Source organism: Meriones unguiculatus, chromosome 6 (genome assembly GCF_030254825.1).
Source record: "Meriones unguiculatus strain TT.TT164.6M chromosome 6, Bangor_MerUng_6.1, whole genome shotgun sequence".
Lineage (NCBI taxonomy): Eukaryota > Metazoa > Chordata > Mammalia > Rodentia > Muridae > Meriones > Meriones unguiculatus.
This window is the reverse complement of record NC_083354.1, coordinates 31,263,828-31,283,499: the sequence shown is the minus strand read 5'-3', so window position 1 is coordinate 31,283,499 and position 19,672 is coordinate 31,263,828. Positions and strand designations below refer to the sequence as shown.

The following is a 19,672-nucleotide window of genomic DNA, read 5'->3' as shown; positions in this document are numbered from 1 at the left end:
TAACAGACCTGAAAAAGGTGTGCTGGGTGTGAGCAGGTGGGCGGAACCCCAGGCCACGCTCTCCAGTTGTGTGGCAGTCACACAAAACTTGCACGCTAGCCACCCTGTGAGTCACGGGCTCTAAGTTCTAGTATGCTGTGTTACGCTGTGGTGTAGAAAGCAAACAACTTTTTAGCCGGAGAGAAAATACAAACTGAACGAAGCTGGACACGGCGGCATGGCTCCGTGTCAAGTGTGAGCATTGGTGAGTGAGCTGGTGTTCGCTCACTCCTGCTCATGGCTGTGCACGCAGAACTTGCACACGCTTTGTGCACAGATAGCCCCTCCCTGTCAGCACACTCACTGGGTTTCAGCAGTGACCGGCTGGAATCTTCATTTCTCGTCCTTTGAAAGCCCTGGGAGGACAGAAGCGCACCTTCTCTGCCTCCTCTCGCCCAGTGGGCTCCGCATCCGCCGCCACAGCCTCTGCTAGCATCTCCCTTGTTCGCTTGTTTTAATTTCTTAGCTGTCTGTACAGGCTTGTGCAGCGTCATGGACTTCGCTCTGGGGTTTCCAGACCATGTCTTCGTTCCTCCACCCATCATGTTCTCTAGTGAACTCCTCTGCTTGTGTTTTCAGGTCATGTGTTTGGGGCTAGATCACATATGTGAAAGAAAACATATGATATGTGTCTGGTTTATGTCTCTTAACATAGTGATCTCTGGCTCTACTGACTCCCTGTGAGTGGCATAGTTTTTTTCTCTGCTGTAGCTGGTTAGAACTGAGCTGTGTGCTTACAACATGCTTTCCTGTCTGTCCACACCTCTGCTGACAGCCAGCTGCGCTGGTTCTGTACAGCGACTTGTGTGAGCTGTGTTTTAGCACGCCCGGTGGTGTGTGGACTCAGATGCCCTCTGCCGTGTGTCCAGGAGAGTACAAACAGCTGGGTCCGGTGGCAGTTCTACTTTTTGTTATACAAGGAGCTTCCAGTCCAGAGTGATCGCTGTCCTGGCTGCACTGGCTTACACGCTCCTGCCAGGATAGCACACGGACCTTTACTCCCCCTTCCTCGCCTGAATTTGCTTGCTTGTTTTAATCTCTGTAGCCCTGGCTGTCCTAGAACTCGCTCTGTAGACCAGGCTGTCCTCAGACTGAAGAGACCCACCTGCCTCCTCCACCTTAGGGCTGGGCCTAAAAGTGCACACCACTGCGTCTGGTCTCGGTCATTGGTTCTTGATTACTGTCCTTCCGACTGGGGTGACATGAGATCCAAAGCAGAGTGATTGGCATTTACGTGATGGCTGAAGGAGTTAAGTATTTTCCATGCACCTATTAGTCATTTTCACTTCTTTTAATGAGAACTATTGGGTTTGTTTGTCATTTGTTAATTGGATTATTTGGAGACTTAATTTTTTGAGTTTTAATGTATTCTAGATTTTATCCCTTTCTGAAACAAGGCTGGCAAAGACTTTCTCCCATTCTGTGGCTTGCCTCACTCTTTCATTTCCTTAGCTGCAAGGAAGATTTTGAATCGTGTGTAATTCCACTTGTGGATACTTGCTATTATTTCCTGTGTTCCTAGAGGGTTTTCAGAAACTCGTTGCCCATGCCTAAATCTTTGCTGGCGGTGAGATCTGCAGGTCTCGGCCACACCCCTGTCTTTCTTTCAGGCTGGGAATCCGAAGCTATCAGGTAAGGCAGAAGCGACTACTTGCTGAGGCCCTTGTTCAGGACCACGGACAGCGACCCGTGCGCTGCGGCCGTGCGCTCTCCTGCCTGGGATCTGCAGCAGCCCTGGGTGAGGACTCTGTGGGACTGTTAAAAAGACACCTTTCTGCTCAACCCTCTCAAATGAACTAATCAAAGAAGGCTCGGGAGTCGTCAGGGAGGTAGAAATCAGGCTTGTGCTGGCGCTGTGGGAACCAGGAGAAGGCTGGGCAGCTGCCAGGCAGGGGCGCTGGGTGCCACTGCCCTGAGCAGCTGCAGCATTCTGGGTACACCCCGTGCTCTCGGTCCAGGCGCAGTGCATGCTGGGCATATCTCTGTATCCGTGTTCTCTGTACAGGAGCGGTGCATTCTGGGTACACCCTGTCTTCTCGGCACAGGAGCAGTGCATGCTAGGTACACCCCGTGTTCTCTGTACAGCAGCGGTGCATTTTGGGTACACCCCGTGCTTTCAGTACAGGAGCAGTGCATTCTGGGTATACCCTGTGCTCGGTACATGAGCAGCGCATGTACCTGGTCAAGAGATGATGGGGAGGACGGAGGCGGCGTCAAGCTGGTTGTCCTTTCACACAACTGAGATGTACAAACTGAGGCCGGTGTTTTCAGCTCCACAGAAAAGGCTAAATGACGGGCCCTGGACTCTTAGTGTCCTTTGGTCTTGATATTTTCCACCATAGGGCCAACATCAGAATGAGATGGAATGAGGTGAGTTTGTTTTGTGCCCTGAATGCCCAAGAGCTAATGTTCTAACGCCCTGAAGCTGCCTGGGCGCGTGGGTGACCCCGGTGTGTGGAGACCAGGCTTTGACAGAGCCTGTGCCACAGGGTAGGGCTCACCGGCCAGGGCCTTGCGCAGGAACAAAAGCACTTTGAGGATTAAAACCTGAGATCCGGGCAACTCGGGTGTCACCGGCAGCTGCAGTGTAGCCAGTGAGAAGGGAAAAGAACACTGATTTTTCTAAATTTAAGGTTTGTATCTAAACACTTCATATTTGGATTCACATGAGTACATAAACCAGGGTTTCAAACTGTAAATTTTGTATATACTCAATATTGATAACCCACTTATAAATTATATGGCTAATTGAGAGACAAGTCAGATGAAGTGGCTCATGGTTGTAATCTCAGTACTTAAGAGGGTGAGGCAGGAGGATTGCCGTGAATGGGACTTTAGCCTGGACTATATCTAAATTCTAGACCAGCTTGGGCTACTGGAGTAAGAGTGTCTTAAAAACCAAACCAAAACAAAACCAACATAATGTACAGATTTAGCAGGAAAAAAAATAATGGAAAATGTTTTGGTTTTGTATTACATTGTAACAGGCCCCAGCCCTTAGCATGACTGACTCCATGATGGAAGTACCATTCAGGACATAAAACCTGGCACATAGACAGTGCTACTGCCAAAAGTGAAAACAGAGACCCAATCCATCACAGTCCACAGCTCTGGGAGAGTGTATGGATGCACTAACCTTGCTTTTGGCATCTGTAGTTCCACTTCCAGACATCAACCCAGGATGGAGTTTTCTTTTGAGGCTGCGCTGGGACCCCCAGCACCCAGTGTAGTCACCAGTGACTAATACTTCTATTGGTTTAAGCCTGTGTCTGAGGAGTCGTCTGTGGTGGGAACCCCACAATGACAGGCTGATGGCGTATTTTATAAACACTGAGTTAAATATACTTCACTAAAATTAATTTTGTAGACAGGAATGGTTGCACAGGTTTTTAATCTTGACCCTCAGGAGGCTGGGACTAGAGGATGGGTAGTACAAAGCCAGACTAGGCTACAAACAAACATACATGTATACATACATACATGCATGCATGCAATTTCAGTAGTTTCTTTTAACCTTTTCAAGTGTGACTTCCAAGAGCCACAAAACTGACCCCGCACTCACAGAGTTTCTGTAGGAGAGCAGGCAGCAGGAGATACTGCTTTTCATCTCTTACCAAGGAGCTCTCCTGAGGTCTGAGCAGTTTCTTCACGCAGAGTTGGTGGCACAGGGCAGGTGGCCTCTGCTACCTGAGCATGAACAGATGAGTGTGGACACGTGGCCTTGGCTGCTGACAGGGAGCAAACTTGAAGCAGGCTGTGGCTTCGCTTTCCACACCTGCTGTGTGTCCACAGGCTGTACCTGCCGGGAAGTGCTGCTCTTCTTCAGCTTCCTGCCAGTTGTGACAAAAAGAGATGGATGTGTCTTCTGGGTGCTCAGCTCCTGAGCTCAGAGCCTTGGTCTCCAGGTGCACCTGTAGCCATGGCAACTCCACAGATGCCAGTCGCCAAGGAACATGATTTAACCTGTTTCAGATGTTTTAAAAAGGAAGAATGGAAAATCACTCAGCTTTGTCTTCTCAGGGGACTGTCAGAGACGGGTTCTCTGTGCCGTGCTTGAGGCTAGGCCATTCATTTCATTGTCTTTGCTGTGATTTCTCCGAGGAGCCATTTCTGCCAGGAGCAAGTTTCCAGGGAAGCCAGTGGCATGTGCGTAGAATGGTGTGAGGCTAACACATGGGCTGTTCTCAGATGTGAACACTCATGACATCTACACAACCCCAGCTGGCTTCCTTCACGCTGGCTCTCAGGCAGGAACTACCAGGTCTCTGGACTGCACCAGAGCTGGGAGTGAGGCTGGTGGCCGAGTGGGAAGGAAGTGGAGGGCAGAGCTGACCCCACTGTGGGTCTAGGTGCCTGAAGGCCAGATTCAAGCTGGAACACAAGACAGAAAGAAACAGTGCAAAGGAGGAGATGATGCCCAACCCTACTGCTCCAACCTCTTGATGCATCCCTCCCTCCATGCTTCTGCTTTTGCCTCTAAGAAGAGATGTGTCCCTCAAGCTGTTTGCAGAAAAGCTAGTTGCATGGTGAGGTCCTTTGCTGATCACACGCCCTGTGTGTCAGATGGGGCTCACTGACACACAGAGCTTGCTGTGGACCCGGAGCTTGCTGTGTGTGCTGGGAGGGCCTGCCAGTGGCCTCCAGGGACCCTGCTGCCCAGCTGTCTGGCACTGGGACTGCCGGCTGTGCTGCCACAGCAGGAGCACCAGCAGCCATCTCTCGGCCCTTGGTTCTCTTAATATGCTGGATTTATCTGCGGATTAAATTTCTATTCAGAACAGACACTGGCTGCAAACAGCAAGAGGTGTCACTGGGCCCCTTCCCAAGGAAGACGGGGTGCAGGGTCAACCTGAGCTCAAGGGGGTCCCTGATGTTTGGGCTGTGGCAGCAGGATTGTGTCAGTGTCTTGTCCCACCCCTTTCCCACACCTGACACTGCTTTACTTCAAGGCTTCCTGGACTTTTCACCCACGACCCTTTCACCTGATGTTTTTTACACAACCGTGGGTATACAGGTATATAAGGTGGGCTTATAAGTTAGGCAATTACTGATAATAAACCATAAAGGAATATATTCTAAAACAGTCCTTTGTAGGGCTAGTGAGGTGACTGAATCAGGGAGCCTGACGAAGCCCAAGGACCTGAGTTTCCTCCCTGGAAGTAAAGAGCTGGCATCTGTCTCCGGCGAGCGCAGGCCCCAAATAGCGTGAAGCACGTCTTTGATGTCCATGTAATTTTACCACTGCATACATATCATTTCACCACTTACAAAGATAACAGCAAATCTGCATGCTGATGGATGCCTTGCTGCTTTTCCAGAACACACTAGTGTTTTTCCCAGGACACACTAGTCTGCTCTCACATGCCGAAGAACGATGGCTGGAAAACCTTACCAGTTTTCCCCACAGCACGAGAGCCTAACATTTTGTGTATGCAGTGAAGACACTGGAGTTGACGGTGTCGGGTCCGAGCAGCAAGTTTCAGGGGGCTCACTGCGGGGTGGCAGGATGCCACGTACAGGGCAGTGGGCACTGTGTTCAGAGCCGAGGCTGCCATGGAGTCGGACACAGCAGTGCTCTCAGAGGCAGCTCGGGGGTGCTCTTCACTTGATCCTGAGTTAGTTTTTGGTCCCCGGAGGGGAGACACCCTTTACTGTTGTCAAATTAAGGAGTCTGACAGCAAGCCGGAGGGCCTGAGTTTGATCCCTGCAATCCATGTCTGTGGTGAGAGTAATCAGGCTTCTGTACCCACAAACAAACCATTCAAGCACGTCATGTCCAGCTATGTGACCTCAGAAAGGGTGGACACTCACCACTGAGTATCCAGTGAGAGCTTACCAGCGTGTTTGAGGTCCTGTTCAATTCCCAGTGCTAGTATATAAATACTAAATAAACAAATAAGCCTTGCTTTGGTGGCCTGGAACTCAGCAACTAGTCTAGGAGGCAAAACCCAGAAATCAGCTGTCTCTGCCTCCCGAGCACTGGAATCATAACTCTGCCACCATGGCCTGCTTTCATTCATTCATTCTCTCTCTCTCTCTCGTCTTCCACTCAGGTTCTGGGAACTGAACTGAGATCTTCAGGCTTGCACAGACTTTCTCAACTCAGCTCTCTCCCCAGCTCCCGATGCATTCCATCAAATTCCCTTTGGAGACCCAAGAAAACCTTTGCAGTGCGAGATGATTCGTTACAGAAGATTGCAGCCACAGCTAGCAAAGCACCTTTCCTTTAAGGTGGGTGTGTTTTTCCTGTGGGGCACTGTCATAGGCAGGACCAGGATGGTCCCTGGCTTCATCCTGCTGTGATTCAGCCTGCCTGGGGCATGTGCTCAGCCTCTGAGCCCTCTTGAAAAGGAATGGGAAATGAGGACAAAGGGCATTGTGGGTAGAGCCGGCTTTGGCTTGCTAATGCATTAAAAATGCGGGATGGTTCTGCACCGAGGTTAGCTGTCCCTCCGATCTCTCCGAGGTTATTTTTGTGTATCCCCACTCTACCCCACACAATGTGGAGAGGGCAGCTCAACCTGCCTGCTCCCCTGGTCCCTCAGCCTGCCCCCTCCCAGGTGTCAGCTGTCATATACTGCAGCCCCAGGCAGCTGCAGGGTAACACCGGGTGACTTGTAAAAATACACGATACAGAAAACCACACACAAAAGGCAGTATAGAAATATGCACAGGGCTCCCTAAACTTCGTGGTTATTTAAAGCTGCTGGGCTTTCTAATTGACACTGGCCTTCCTGACAGCCTGAACACCGGGGCAGCACGCCCCTGTTCCAGCCTTTCTTCTGATGGGAAAGGGAAGGAACAGCTGGTGTAGTCACTGGTGGCCTCGGGAGGAACAAGTGACAATGAGCACCCTGTCACCCCGGCCAATTGTGCAAGTGACATCATGGACAAGGGTGGTGTCAAGGGAGGCATCTCTTCTGGAGTGACCGTTTGACTGTTGTTTTCTACTCCATGAAGGCTTGACAAGGTTGCACTACAAAAACCCTTGGACCCCGAGCTGAGGAGGTCAATCAAGACCTTTGCAGCAGGCCGGCTGGGTTTCACTGCATGGTTCCAAGGAACAAGCTGCCATCTTGTAAAGAGCTGCCTCTGTTGTTCGGTGAGGAGTACATTTGTGTTCAAGAAGTCCTCCCTCAGAGTCAGGCCCTCCGCCCTCTGCTTGGGGAGGACCATTGCTCACAGAGGTCTCAGCCCCAGGCAGCTGCCAGCTCACCATCCTAATGGAGGACACGGGGGAGGGAGGGCTTGTGTGTGTGTGTGTGTGTGTGTGTGTGTGCACCCGCTGAAAGACAGACTGCTTCTGACTTTGAAATAAGCAGCAGGGTTCCTGAACAGAACTTGGGTTAGCAATAATCAACTATATTTAACACCCCTGGTCACATAGCAGTAAAAATGTGGGTGGTGGCCCTGACACCCGGTGGGGTGCGCTAGGTCAGCCAGCCAGAGCTGTGGCACGCTCTACCAGCCCATCCGGCCGGAAACCCTGCATCTCAAAAACACTTGCCCTGGCTCAGGGCAGCGAATGGCAGCGCCCACAGCTAGGCGCAAGCTCTCCTGCTCGCCTCCCCTTGGGTGCTGGTCTGAGAGCCCTCCTGCCGTGGTTGGGAGCCTGGTCCTCAGCGTGGCGATGCTGGAAGGCAGAACCTCTCAGAGGTCGGACTGCAAGTTCTGAGGCCATGGCTGTCTGCATGGCAGAGACCTCAGCACCCTGTCTGTCTGCACGATCCCACGGTGGCCGCCTTCTGTGCGGGGATGCGGCCAAAGAAGGCCCGCAGCAGAACCTGCACACAGGGCGTGGACGGTCAGCACCTCAACTTGCCAACTGTGAACCCACAAAACCTCTTTTCTTCATAAATTGTCACCATCAGGGATTGTACCAGAGCCACGAACCCCAGATCCAGACACTTCCCTGAGCTGGTGAGATGGCTCAGCTGCTGAAGGCCTGTGCTATGCGGGCCCAGTGGCCAGGTTAGAGCCCTGGGGCCCACGTGGAAGGTGTAAAGAGAGGAGTGTCTCCACTAGCTGGCTCTCCGACCACCACCCACACTGTGGTACCCACCACACACAGTAATAACGCGCTGAAACCCGGGCTGGTTGAGGCCGGGTTGTAGGACAACAGCTGTTCACCTTCAGGCACTTACAGTCGGAGGGGAGAAAGCCGCAGACTCACGGCACGACAGCCCGTTCCTGCTGCCCACCGACACCCTCTCCCCCTGGAATTGTCTGGCCTCCATTATGACGGCCTAGGAGGGACTGTGCCGGGAGACCCGGTCCATGGCCAGCCACAAGCCCAGGTGACCACCCGAAGCAGCCATTTGTTTTTGCCTGAGTGACAGTGACTTGGAACAAGGCTGAAGCTTGCGCACCCCGGAGACACACGGAGACCGGACACCTAGGTCACTGTGTCCGGTTCCCACTGCTGACGCTACAGCTCGGGTCCGCCCCGGGTGGTGCCGGAAGTCCCTAACAATCACTGCTTTCGCTCAAGCCCCCTCAGCGGAGGCTGGATGTTTCCGCTGGATGAGGACCTGAGTGAGGAGGGGTGGGCCGGGAAGCTGAAGAGAAGAGGCCCACAGAGCTGAGCTGTGGGAGAGACTTATCAAGAGCAACGCGGAGCAGCTCCTGGGGGGCGCACGCCCGCCACTCGGAGCCGGACGTGGGAGGAGTAAGCAGAGGCCTGTGGAGGACGGAGACGCTGTGAGGTCTGAACAAGCTCCCTTCCCTGGAAGCCGTGATGGCACTCAGCTCCCTGCGTTCGTGGATCATTTCTTCCCCGAGGGAGGGCACCTGAGGGCGGGGCAAGGGTGAAGGAGGCCGAGACAGGTTATGGTGAGATGGGGAAACACGGGGATGTGAATAAATGCAGGGAAGGCACCAGGACAGTGGTCGGAGGGCCTGAGGTCCTCAGCTGCAAGAGGCCGGGGCTGGAATCCAGACCAGGGGCGGAGCCGGAAGAATGCGGGACGCCCCGGCTCACGCCAGGACGAGAGGAGGCAGCTAGAGGAAGCACGGTGGTCCCAACCCCTCGTCCTCCGCCCATCCTCAGCTTCCCGCGCTGGGAGCCAGGATGCGGGGGCGGCTCTGCCTGCTTCCCTCTGCTGGCACGTCGAGGAAACTGCAGGTCCGCTGCTGCGCGGTCCTCCAAGCTCCACCCTAAGTGCCCCAGCGGAGTGCAAGTGCGCAAGGACCGCTGCGTCCCCCCGCTCAAGGAGCCGAGGCCCAGGAAGGAGAAGGAACCGCTCTGCGTCTTAAAGCACGTTAGTGGGCTCGAGTCCGCTCCACCCACGGCCGCCCGAGGTGCTCGGCGGCCTCGGAGAGCGCCCCCTTGTGTTCATCCGCGGGCGTCGCAGAAACTCGTCCGCCTCAGCCCGCGCCGGACTCCGCAGCTGTCTCCCTCCCAAAGGCGGTGGAGTCCCGAGAACTTGAGCCCAGGAGTTTACAGGGAACTGCCTGCAACCGGACGTAATCATATTAAGCAAACTGATTCAGTCTCAGGAATGGAAATACGGCATTTCCCCCTGTGGGTTCTAGATGTTATATTGATGCATAAAATCACACAAACAGATGATGTGGAAACAGAAACCTCGCTCTCCGGGCCTAGGGGCCCAAAAGGGGACTGGTGCAAAGAGGAGGGGCTGGACAAGGGAGAGAAGCGGGACACAGCGACAGGATGTGCTCACATCGCGTACTTTCACGAAGATGGCAACATAGCAAACAAACACGACTCGCCATTAACAGGTCAGTAAGGGACCCGTCCAGGCATTGAGACTTCCAGGTTCAGGGTGCTCAGGAAGGAGAAAACAAGACAGACGTCCTTGAGGAAGGTCAGGCCCCGGAGTTCTGCTCACCTTAGTGACCAGAGAGTCAGCAGAGTGGGAGACTGAGGGTGTGCGCTCAGGAGCTGCGGCTCTGTTCTCCGCCATGAGTCCAGCCAAGCGGGACTGCTCTCTGGCTTCAAGAGCAAAGACACCCTCCGGCCAAAGACAGAGCCAGACCCTGTTTTGAAGACACCATCTTGTTGGGATGACACTGAACCAAGTGAGAATACACCCAGCAGACTGTGGAGCAAAAGGGGAGGGAACGGGCTTCCTGTGTGTAAACGCTGATTTGGGTTTTCAGGTTTTGCCTGCCAGGTTAAAGCCCTTGATAGCAGTTTTGTCTCTTGTTTTACTGTCAGGGAGTAAACAGGCCAGCAAGTGCCTCACCACATATAAGCCCTTTTGTAAATAATCGCGGTTTCAGCCAGGGGGTCACTTACTCACTCAGACTAGGTTTGAACTCACCCTGCTGCCCAGGCAGGCCTTGAACCTATAACCCTTCTGCCTCCACCTCCTGAATAACTACTGTCACATGGTCTGTACCCAGAGGCCCAGGTTTGTAAGCACAGTTTTAAGTACAAGCAAACACTCCCTCTTCTGGGTTGAGGTCACAGACACCCATGGAATGGCCATAAGCTGTGGGTAGCGTGAAGGGCAGAGCCCACAGACAGGGAGATGGGCTGGAAGATGGGGTGAGGCAAGAGACATGGCTGCTGAAGGAAGGACCACTGGTGGGCATCGTCAGGCCTTGGAGACAGCGGTGAAATCCAGGAGTAAGGCAAAGCTGACTCATTCACCTGGCTCTCGGCTCTTTCCTTCCTGTGTATACAGCTAGGCCGCATTTCCAGGCCTTCTCCCAGAGAGAGAAAGAGACAGACAGACAGACAGACAGATAGACAGAGACAGAGAGACAGAGACATACAGACAGAGACAGAGAGAGAGTCATGTGACTGACTTGCAGCCAATGAAAGGGGCAAGGTTTTTCCTGCCTTCCTTGGGTGACCCTTTCTCTGTCCTGTCAACTCAAGGACAGTGCTCAGGGTGGCTTTGGAAGCTACACAACAAAGATGGCGCCTGTGACATCAGCTTAGGTTCTCTGTCATATGGCTGTGGACCCAGGGGACTGTTGCTGTGGGAGCCAAAGGGGTCAGAGTGGAAGGCGAGGCCCCCTCGTCTGGGTCTGTGCACAGAGCTTTGCTCTGCGAGATAAGCCTCCTGGTCACTACGTGAGAGAGCTGGAGTTGCCCCCATCCCTCGGCCAAGTCTTGAAAAGAAGGAGCCGGTTGCTCCCCTTCAGACAGCGCGGGGCTGCAGGTGTCCAGCTCAGGCAGGGAACTTCATCTTTTCACACTTGGAATGTGTGTGAGGCTGGCATGGTAATGTTGGTGCTACCGTGTGGCCTCAGCTTCCTCACAGACTCTGACTTGACAGCTGAGGAACAGCCCAAACTACAGGCACAGCGAGGAAAAGGCTTCAAGGGAAACAGTGTTGCCCGTGCTCACAGGGCTGAAAAAATGGCAGTTCATTCTTTGGGTCCTCCAGAGTCAACGAGAGTACTAACTCTCACTTCCTAGAGCTACTGGGAGCCCTCTGCAAGGCTGGCTGCTGCTGCGGCCACTGACAGCATAGGCCCCGAGAAAGCCAAGCGGTTTCCTCGTGTGGCTGGTATGAAGGTCTCCCCAGGCTGAGGGTCCCCCCAGCCATCTCTTAGTCAAAGCTCACACAGACTCAGAACCCTCTGCTCAGCTTTGATCCTCAATGTGTTTAGCTTTGCAAGGGAAGAGAGAAACTAAAAAAAAAAAAAAAAAAAAAAAAATGCAGATGAGAGACACACCTATAATCCAGTACTCGGGAGGTGAAGGATCATGAGTTCTGCCTGGGCTACACAGACAGGACCTGTCTCAAGAACAAGGAAACAAGACAAAACAACAAGCAACAACAAACAAAAGAAAACAAAACACCTTATCTTTGTGCTTTTGCTTTACCAAAACCCAAAGAAATATTAAAGCTGCTTCTAGGTTCATCTTCAAAGCAAAACTCATGGGTTTTATTTAATCCTCATATTAAAAAAAAAAAAACCCACATGTATTTTTCCAAGTTTCATTTTTTTCCTCCCCTCACCAGTTCACTTATTTTCGTGGCCCGCCACTCTGCACAAAGGTCCACAGCAAATGCCAGAGGGGGGTTGGAAGTCATTCAAGACTCTTTGGCTTTTGATAGATTAAATGTGTGCTTTCTTTCAGAAAGCTGCGGAGGCTCAGGAGCCACAGAACACTGCGGTGCAGGACACACAGACTGATGCTCAGGTCACACTGAGGCCCAAAATGTCCACAGAAATTGTGCCTCTGGTCAGTTTTGGCCACTTGACACCAAGCAGAGTCACCTGGGAAGAGAGAAATTGCTGAGGGATGGCCTCCATCAGAGGCCATAGCCCTTGGCTTGTCTGTGGGAGGGCCCAGCCCACTGTGGGCGGTGCTATCCCTATGGAGACAAGCCTGGGCTGTGTGAAAAACAGCTGAGCAAGCCCAAGGCGCAGGCCAGTAAGCAGTCCCTCCGTGGCCCCTGCTTCGGTTCCTGCCTCCAGGCTCCTGCCCAGAGCTCCTGGCTTCCTTTGATGATATATGTTACCTGGAGTTGTAAGAGGTGATAAAAAACATTTTCTTTTCGTCTCAAGTTAATTTTGGCCAGTGTTTTATAGCAACATCGGGAAGCAAGCTAGGACCTCAGCTTTCTGGTTCTTCCGCAGGAAACAGGTGTGTGTTTACATCGCAGATGGCGGCATCACCTGTGCCGCCTGTTTCAGGGTGCTGGCCACGCCATGAGAAGTGGCTCTGGAGGAACTCAACAAAGCCAGCTGGATTCCTCCCTGCCCTGTTCCCAGAGCACTCCTGCTGCTCTGTCTTCTGACCTTTGGGTGACATTTCCAGCCTCACCTGACCTATGACCCCTGTTCTGAGTTGTGCTTTCTGAGTGGTTTGCCTGCAACCATATGGAAACCCCTGCTGCAAAGTTTCCACGGTTCGTCACAGCTTCCAGAATTTCTCCCGGAGCTCAGACCACAGTTGCTCGGGGTCGGTAGTTTAATAGTGTTTCCATTCTCTCTTCCCTTCCTTCCCTCCTCTTTCCTTCTTCCTTTCCCTTTCCTTTCCTTCCCACCTTCCTTTCTCACTGTTCCCAGGAGAAGGAGAGAGTCTTCCAGGCTTTGCCTTCCTGGGGTTCCATGGCCACCTAAGCCTGGCTGTCACCATTGCAGCAGGGGGGCGGGGGGCAGGACACTTCCATGTGGGTCCTCACAGCGGCAGCATTTAGTTTTCTATCAAGGCGATGTGTTTCTCCGCAGCTAAGTGATTCCAGCACAAAATGAAATGAAATAAAATGAAGCCACGTTAAAATGAGGAGTTTAATTCCTGAGGAGGAGGAAAGGCTGTGCCGGTGTTTCCACGTGAATGCCCTCTGGTGGGGATTTACCATCCAGCGGTGAGAATCTGCTTTCTGCTGGAGTTTGGCAATGGCGAGCCTTTGGCTGATCAAAGCCTGCGAATTACTAAGGCGTCTCCTTCTGACTAAGTTGGAAGTGTGACCCTGTAAGAACAGCTCAGAGTGTTCCCTCCTCTGCCCCTTGCCCTGTCTGCTGCTGGCCACGGTTCCTGCAAACCAGCGGCTGGCAGAGGTGTGGCCTCTGCTCTCTGCGCTGTGTGGTCTGAGGTGGCTGCTCTGGGGACGAGGCCTGGTTTTCTGTAGAGTTAAAATGACACCTCCTTGGGGTCTCACCCTGTGAGGCTGTAGGTGTTTCTCTGAGCATTAGTTCACCTGCCATCTCCCCGACCCCAAGTCTTAGAGTCGCAGAGGAACAGGGCCAGTGCCACGTATCCAGTAGGTACCCTTGATGCCTCAGCCCGAGGCGGCTCTGTGGGCGCCAGAAGGAACCCAGGCAGAGATGGCCAATTCGGACTCCATCCTGCAGCAAGAGCTGTTACAGCATAGGAGATATAGGACTCACCTGACCAGCCAAAACAGCAGCGCAGGCTCACTTTGATTTGAGCCTGCCGAGACAGACACAGCAAAGCCACGGTGCCTGCTTTCGAATAAGAACACGTTTGCAGACGCTGGCATGCCCTCTGTTGAAAACAGTGTGGGGTGGAGGGGAGCCCCTCGGCCTACAAGAAAGAAGCTGGAAGCAGGAAGTCAGCGAGTCCCAGCTGAGTTTGGAGTCTCCAAAAGCTCTATGGTGGTTCATACCCATCTCAGTTCAAGGTCCAACGCCCTCTGACCCCTGCATGCACAGGGCAGGACAGCGGTGCACATACATACACGCAGGCAAGACCCATAAAACAGTACACATTTAATAAAAAATTAGAAATTTTTATAACATTTCATGGGAAAATGATACAATTAAGGCTGGCCAAAAAAAAAAAAAAAAAAAAAAAAAATGATGAAGAAAAAGTTGTGACAATGTTTGGGGATCTAGAAAGTCATATGATATGGCAGGAAGGTGCCATGCCTCTGTGTGTGAGTGTGTGAGTAAATGTGTGTGTATGCGTAGGCCCTATCCTTTCGTGAAACTTGAAAGCTAAGGCAGAGGGGTGAAGGCACGCCTCAGGCACACAGCCTCCAGATGAAGGTGAAGGACTCGTGGGTCCAACACACTCAGGGCAATCACTGTCTGACATGCTCAGGGCAATCAGTGACAAGCTCAGGGCAATCACTGTGTGTTCGGCAGCTGATGGACCCAGCGGAGACCCTGAAGGACCTTCAGCACAGCAGACGCAGATGACCTCAGTAATGTGCAAGCCACAAGTCACAAGCAGGAGCAAGAGTAAGAAGCCTAGAAAGACAGATCAGTGCAAGGGGCACTGGCTGCTCATGCCGAGGACCCAAGTTTAATTCCAGCTGTAACCCCGGGGACCGGATGGCCTCTCCTGGCCTCTCCTGGCCTCTGGAGGTACACATAAGCACATGTATGCCCGCAGGCACATCGCTCCACACACGTGATAAAGAAATATTCTTAAAGGAGCCTTGGAGAGGGAAGAATCTGTTGTTTTTTTTTCCACACTATGCCACCTACTCTAGTTTTTTGTTTTTAATCCTGAGATGCAGAGAGAAGCATTAAAAGATGGTAATTTGGGAGCATGATCAATGGAGAGTACCACGAAGGTCAGACACTGGATTTCCAGAGGACTTTAAATTAGCTATTGAAAAAAATCAGAATAATATCCCAACAAGTAAATAAAAAATAAAGAGAAATTATTTTAGGCACCAAATAGAACTTTTTGTAATTGAAACATACAATAACTAAATGTAAATTTCACTATAGGGTCTCAGAAGCCATTGGAACCATAGAACAAAGACTTAATTTTGTTTGGGGGGGTGTTCAGTCAGCAAGGGCTCAGCTTGAAAGCATCGGTACAAAAATAAGCAGTAACTAAAAAGAAAACAAGCTCCCTCTACTGGCTGGTCTTGTGTGTGGACTTGACACAAGCTAGAGTCCTCAGGAAGGAGCTCAGCTGAGGAAAGGCCTCCATGAGATCCAGCTGTGAGGCATTGTCTCACTCAGTGATCAGTGGGGGAGGGCCCAGCCACTGTGGGCGGTGCCATCCCTAGGCTGTTGTCCTGGATTCTGTAAGGAAGCAGCTGAGCAAGCCTCGGGGAGCGAGCCAGTGAGCAGCATCCTCTGTGGCCTCTGCCTCAGCTCCTGCCTCCAGGTTCCTGCCCTGCTTGGGTTCCTGTCCTGACTTCGCTCAGTGGTCCTCCAGTAGCTTATGATCTGGACGTGTGAGCCAAGTGAAGCCTTTCCTCCCCAGCTTGCTTTTTGGTTGTTGTGCTTCCTCATGTCATAGAAACCCTAACTAAGAGGAGCTGGGGCCAGGGAGTGGGCACTGCTGTGACAGAGCAGACCACGTGTTTGGGAGATTGTGGAAGGACTCCGGAACTCGGCTAGAAAAGCCGTTGAGTGGTGGGAGCTCTGTGGGAGAGTGGTGAGATCTTGAGAGTTAGGAGATAAGAATGTGGAGAGCAGTACGAAGATGGAGGCCCGGCTTGTGGAATTTCAGAGGCAAGATTAAAGACCGGCAAGGCCATTTGCTGTAAGATTTTGTGGGTTTTGCTTAGCTGGGGCTGAAGACTCAGCTGTGATTAATGAGACACGGAACTGCCGAATCCAAACTTTTGTGTTACTGGGACAACTGATGCTGGGTCAGCTGGAGCTGGGCGTTAGAGGAGGTTAGGAAGAGACCAGCATCACTGAAGTGAAATCTTCTGGAAAGGCTTTCCTGAGAGCACAGAGAGGCAGTGCTCCAGAGGCGGCCAAGGCTGCACTGCCTGCTGGCAGCTGGACATGGTCTGTGTAAGAACCCCCGGGGGGCTGGTTCTGAAGGCCTGAAGGTCGTGGCGAGCAGCTGAGGCTCGGCTCTGTGAGAGGCCAGGAGGCCATCGGTGAAGGTGCATCCTCAGGGTCATGCGGAGAAGTTAAGGCATGACGCCATGAAGAGAGCTGCTGGGGGGACTGCAGCCCAGCATGATGCCATGAGGAGAGCTGCTGGGGGGACTGCAGCCCAGCATGATGCCATGAGGAGAGCTGCTGCGGGGAGTGCAGCCTCAGGGTCATGACGCCATGAAGAGAGCTGCTGGGGAACGTGCAGCCCAGGTGCAGCAGAGGACCTCTGCAGTTTGGAGAACTGTGGATGACCACCAGGGACAGCAGCAGCAGAGGAGGGGAGCCAGCCGGAGCTTGTGTTCTGGAGAGGCGGAGCTGGAGGAGCCCAGAAGATGGTGAGTGAGTTCCAGGCATCAGGTCAGAGTTTAATTTTACTTTCAGTTGATTGTGACTGTGCCCTGATTTTTCCCTCTTGATGTAAGGTATTTTACTGGAGCCCACAGTTGAGAGACTTTGAATTTTAAAAGATCTGGATTTTAATAGAGATTGCTTATTTTAAAGGGACCGAAATCGTAATGTGTTTCTTTCGTAGAGACCATGGGCTTTTAAAGTTATTTATGGTCTAAGGTGAGATCTTGGGGATGAAGAAGAGAGGAAGACTGTGGCTTACTAACTTGTGTTTGTGTGTCAAGCTGACAAGCTCTACTGGCTGGCCTTGTGCGTGGACTTGACACAAGCTAGAGTCCTCAGGAAGAAGCTCAGCTGAGGAAAGGCCTCCATGAGATCCAGCTGTGAGGCATTGTCTCACTCAGTGATCAGTGGGGGAGGGCCCAGCCACTGTGGGCGGTGCCATCCCTGGGCTGTGGTCCTGGGTTCTATAAGGAAGCAGCTGAGCAAGCCACGAGGAGCGAGCCACGGGGCGCAAGCCAGTGAGCAGCACCCTCCATGGCCTCTGCCTCAGCTCCTGCCTCCAGGTTTCTGCTGGAGTTCCTGCCCTGACTTCCTCCAGTGATGGACTGTGATCGTCACTGGAGGTCCTCCCAACCTGCTTTTTGGTCATGGTTGCAGTAATAGGAGCCCTGACTAAGACACCGCCTCACACCCTACTTAGCCCGTTTCTCTCTGCCTGAACTTTGCCTCAGTGACCTTCCACAGTACTGGCCCCTGGCTGACTGTCTTGCTTGGCTTGCCTTCCTGCTGGAAGTGCGTACATTTGAATCTGCCCCTGTGCCATTGAAATTGCTTTAAAAAAATTTCTTATCTCATGTGTGTCCTGACACCACTAGGCTTCCGCATCCTGAGCCAATGGCTCTGCAGTCTGCAAGCCGACACCATCACGGCCTTCCTCTGAGTTGGAGGCACAGGAAACATTTGTTTTCTGGCATCTTGGGCCCAGAGCTGAGGCTGAGGCCAGGGTGCAGCCTGCCTCCCTGGAGAGGCTTTGCTGAGGATTTCTGATGAGCAAGTCAACAGGAAAAACGAAGCCATGAGAACCTTTGTCCCAGCTGAGGAAGAAGTTAAATGTCTGGGCCTTGGCGTAGAATAAGGATCAGGTGTCTTTCCTTGTTGGTGGGTATGAGAAGACAGCCCTGGCCTGTATGCCAGCGTGGCCTGTATGCCAGCGTGGCCTGTACACCCTGCTACTTTGTCACAGCAGCCCTGGAGCCCCAGCTGTTTCCACGGTGCTGACTGGAGCTCGCCTTGTCTCTGCCCAGGCGAGGCTTAAGGTAGAGACTCAGGACCGATCATTTGAACCGAGTGGCCCCGTGTCTGCAGGATCGCTACCCAAGCTTCTCCCAGGGGGCCTCGCAGGGAGACGGCGCCAGGTTTCTGTCGATGCTGGCGATGCTGAGGAGGGTGGTGATTGCCCAGGAGTGTGAAATGATGATAAGAGAGGAATGTTGCTGACGGCTGGTTTCCACGAAGACCCCTGAAGGCTGGACATGGGAAGGTGCTCTACTTCCTCATCCCTGCAACCTTCCTGTTGCTTGTGCCTCAAAACACTATTCCAAGCTCACTAATGAGGAGATGAAGGGGCAGAGCACCCTCCTTAAAATGTTGTCCTGCATGAGTGTGTGCATGCATGCTTGTGTGCACACATGTGTACTCACGTGGAGGCCAGAGGCCAGCCCAGTGTCAGTCACTTAAGTGCTTTGTCCACCTCCTTTGAGCCGGGCTCTCTTTGGCTGGTGCGTCACCTAGCAGACCGTGTGGCTGCCAGTGAGCCTCAGGGACCTGCACGCCTCTGTCTCCACGGCGGCCTGGCATTTTGATGTGATTCTGAGGCTTGGACTCAGGTCCCCGTGCTTGCTGGCAGAGCCAGGTCTCCGGCCTTCCTCACCAGGCTGTGCCGCTGAGAAGCCTGCAGCAGCTCACTCTGGACAGCTTCCTTCCGGCTGCTCCTTAGCCAGGTGTCCAACTCTCCGATGCGGCAGCAGTTCCCCTCCTTCCTGACCCAGTCACCCCACACTTGGCAGCTAAGTCTCATGAAGTAATTCTGGTTGCAGAATAGCTCAGTGTGGCATAGGACACACTCCTTTCTTCCCCAAATCCATTGAGCCCAGAAACAAACAAAAGCAGTGTCATGATAATGGGCAGTTAGGTGTGTGAATCTTGGGAATTTCTGAGGTCAGGGCAGAGCAGAGCAGACTGGCAGAACACAACAGAAGTAACGTGCTGTGTGGCTGAGGGTTCCAGGACCATAGAGACCATGGAAAGGGTGAGCGGGACGGGCGTGGCCCCCAGGACACACAGGCCTGGGCTAGCACCTTGCTCTGCACAGGTGGTCAGTCACCGGTGAGGCCTGTGGCGAGTCTTCCCCGACTGCCATGTCCCTCAGCCCTCTCTCCCCATCTCCCTCTTTGGCTTTCTTTCTCTCACCAGCATCATAATCAAGTCATAAGCATTCCATTACCCTCTCCTTCCCCCTCCCTTTCCTTGGTCCTCTTTGTGGTTTCATGACACACAGATGTAAATCTATGTGTGAGAGAAGCACATGGCATTTGTCTTTCAGCATCTGGCTTATTTGCCTTAGCATGGTCACGTGTAGTTCCATCTGAACGTGGTGGGGCAGGTTCTCAGCTATGTGCTCACTTAGGTCCCTGTGGCTCTGCCGTGGGGTAACTTCTGGGAGGTCATTACCATAGGGCCTGCCGCAGGGCCCAGGGGCTGGGGCTGGGAAGAGAGCCGGGCTGGTGGGATGGGCTGTTCGTCCCTGGCCCCTCTTGGTGCAGCAGCAGGGCCTTGTCCTCCTCTGCTCTGCTTCCTGGCTCCCCGAGGCTCTCACTCAGTGTTGCTCCTTCCCCTTCCTGCCCCAGCTACCAATCTCTTCCTGCCCTGCGCTGTCCAGTTTCAGTTGCTGGTGGCCTCTAGGGCACATGGGTACCGCCACACTCAACCTTTGTGTGTCTAAGGGAGGTGCAAAGCAAAAGCACACTTT

The 19,672-nt window shown here is 52.9% G+C and overlaps 1 protein-coding gene across 2 annotated transcripts; it reads left to right on the top strand.

Annotated features, from left to right (window-relative positions):
• The first annotated feature begins 2,181 nt into the window (after positions 1-2,181).
• Positions 2,182-14,213, top strand: LOC132654620 (uncharacterized). 2 transcript variants are annotated; one of them, XR_009592264.1, is made up of 3 exons: positions 2,182-2,409; positions 6,093-6,270; positions 12,104-14,213. XR_009592264.1 is itself a non-coding variant. In XM_060385018.1 (3 exons), the coding sequence occupies exons 2-3, from the start codon at positions 8,877-8,879 to the stop codon at positions 12,157-12,159; spliced, it is 960 nt and encodes a 319-aa protein (XP_060241001.1). In that variant the 5' UTR covers positions 2,182-2,409; positions 6,093-8,876; the 3' UTR covers positions 12,160-14,213. The 2 variants fall into 2 exon arrangements, 1 of the variants encoding a protein (XP_060241001.1); XM_060385018.1 differs by having other exon boundaries at positions 6,093-9,780.
• The last annotated feature ends 5,459 nt before the right edge of the window (positions 14,214-19,672 follow it).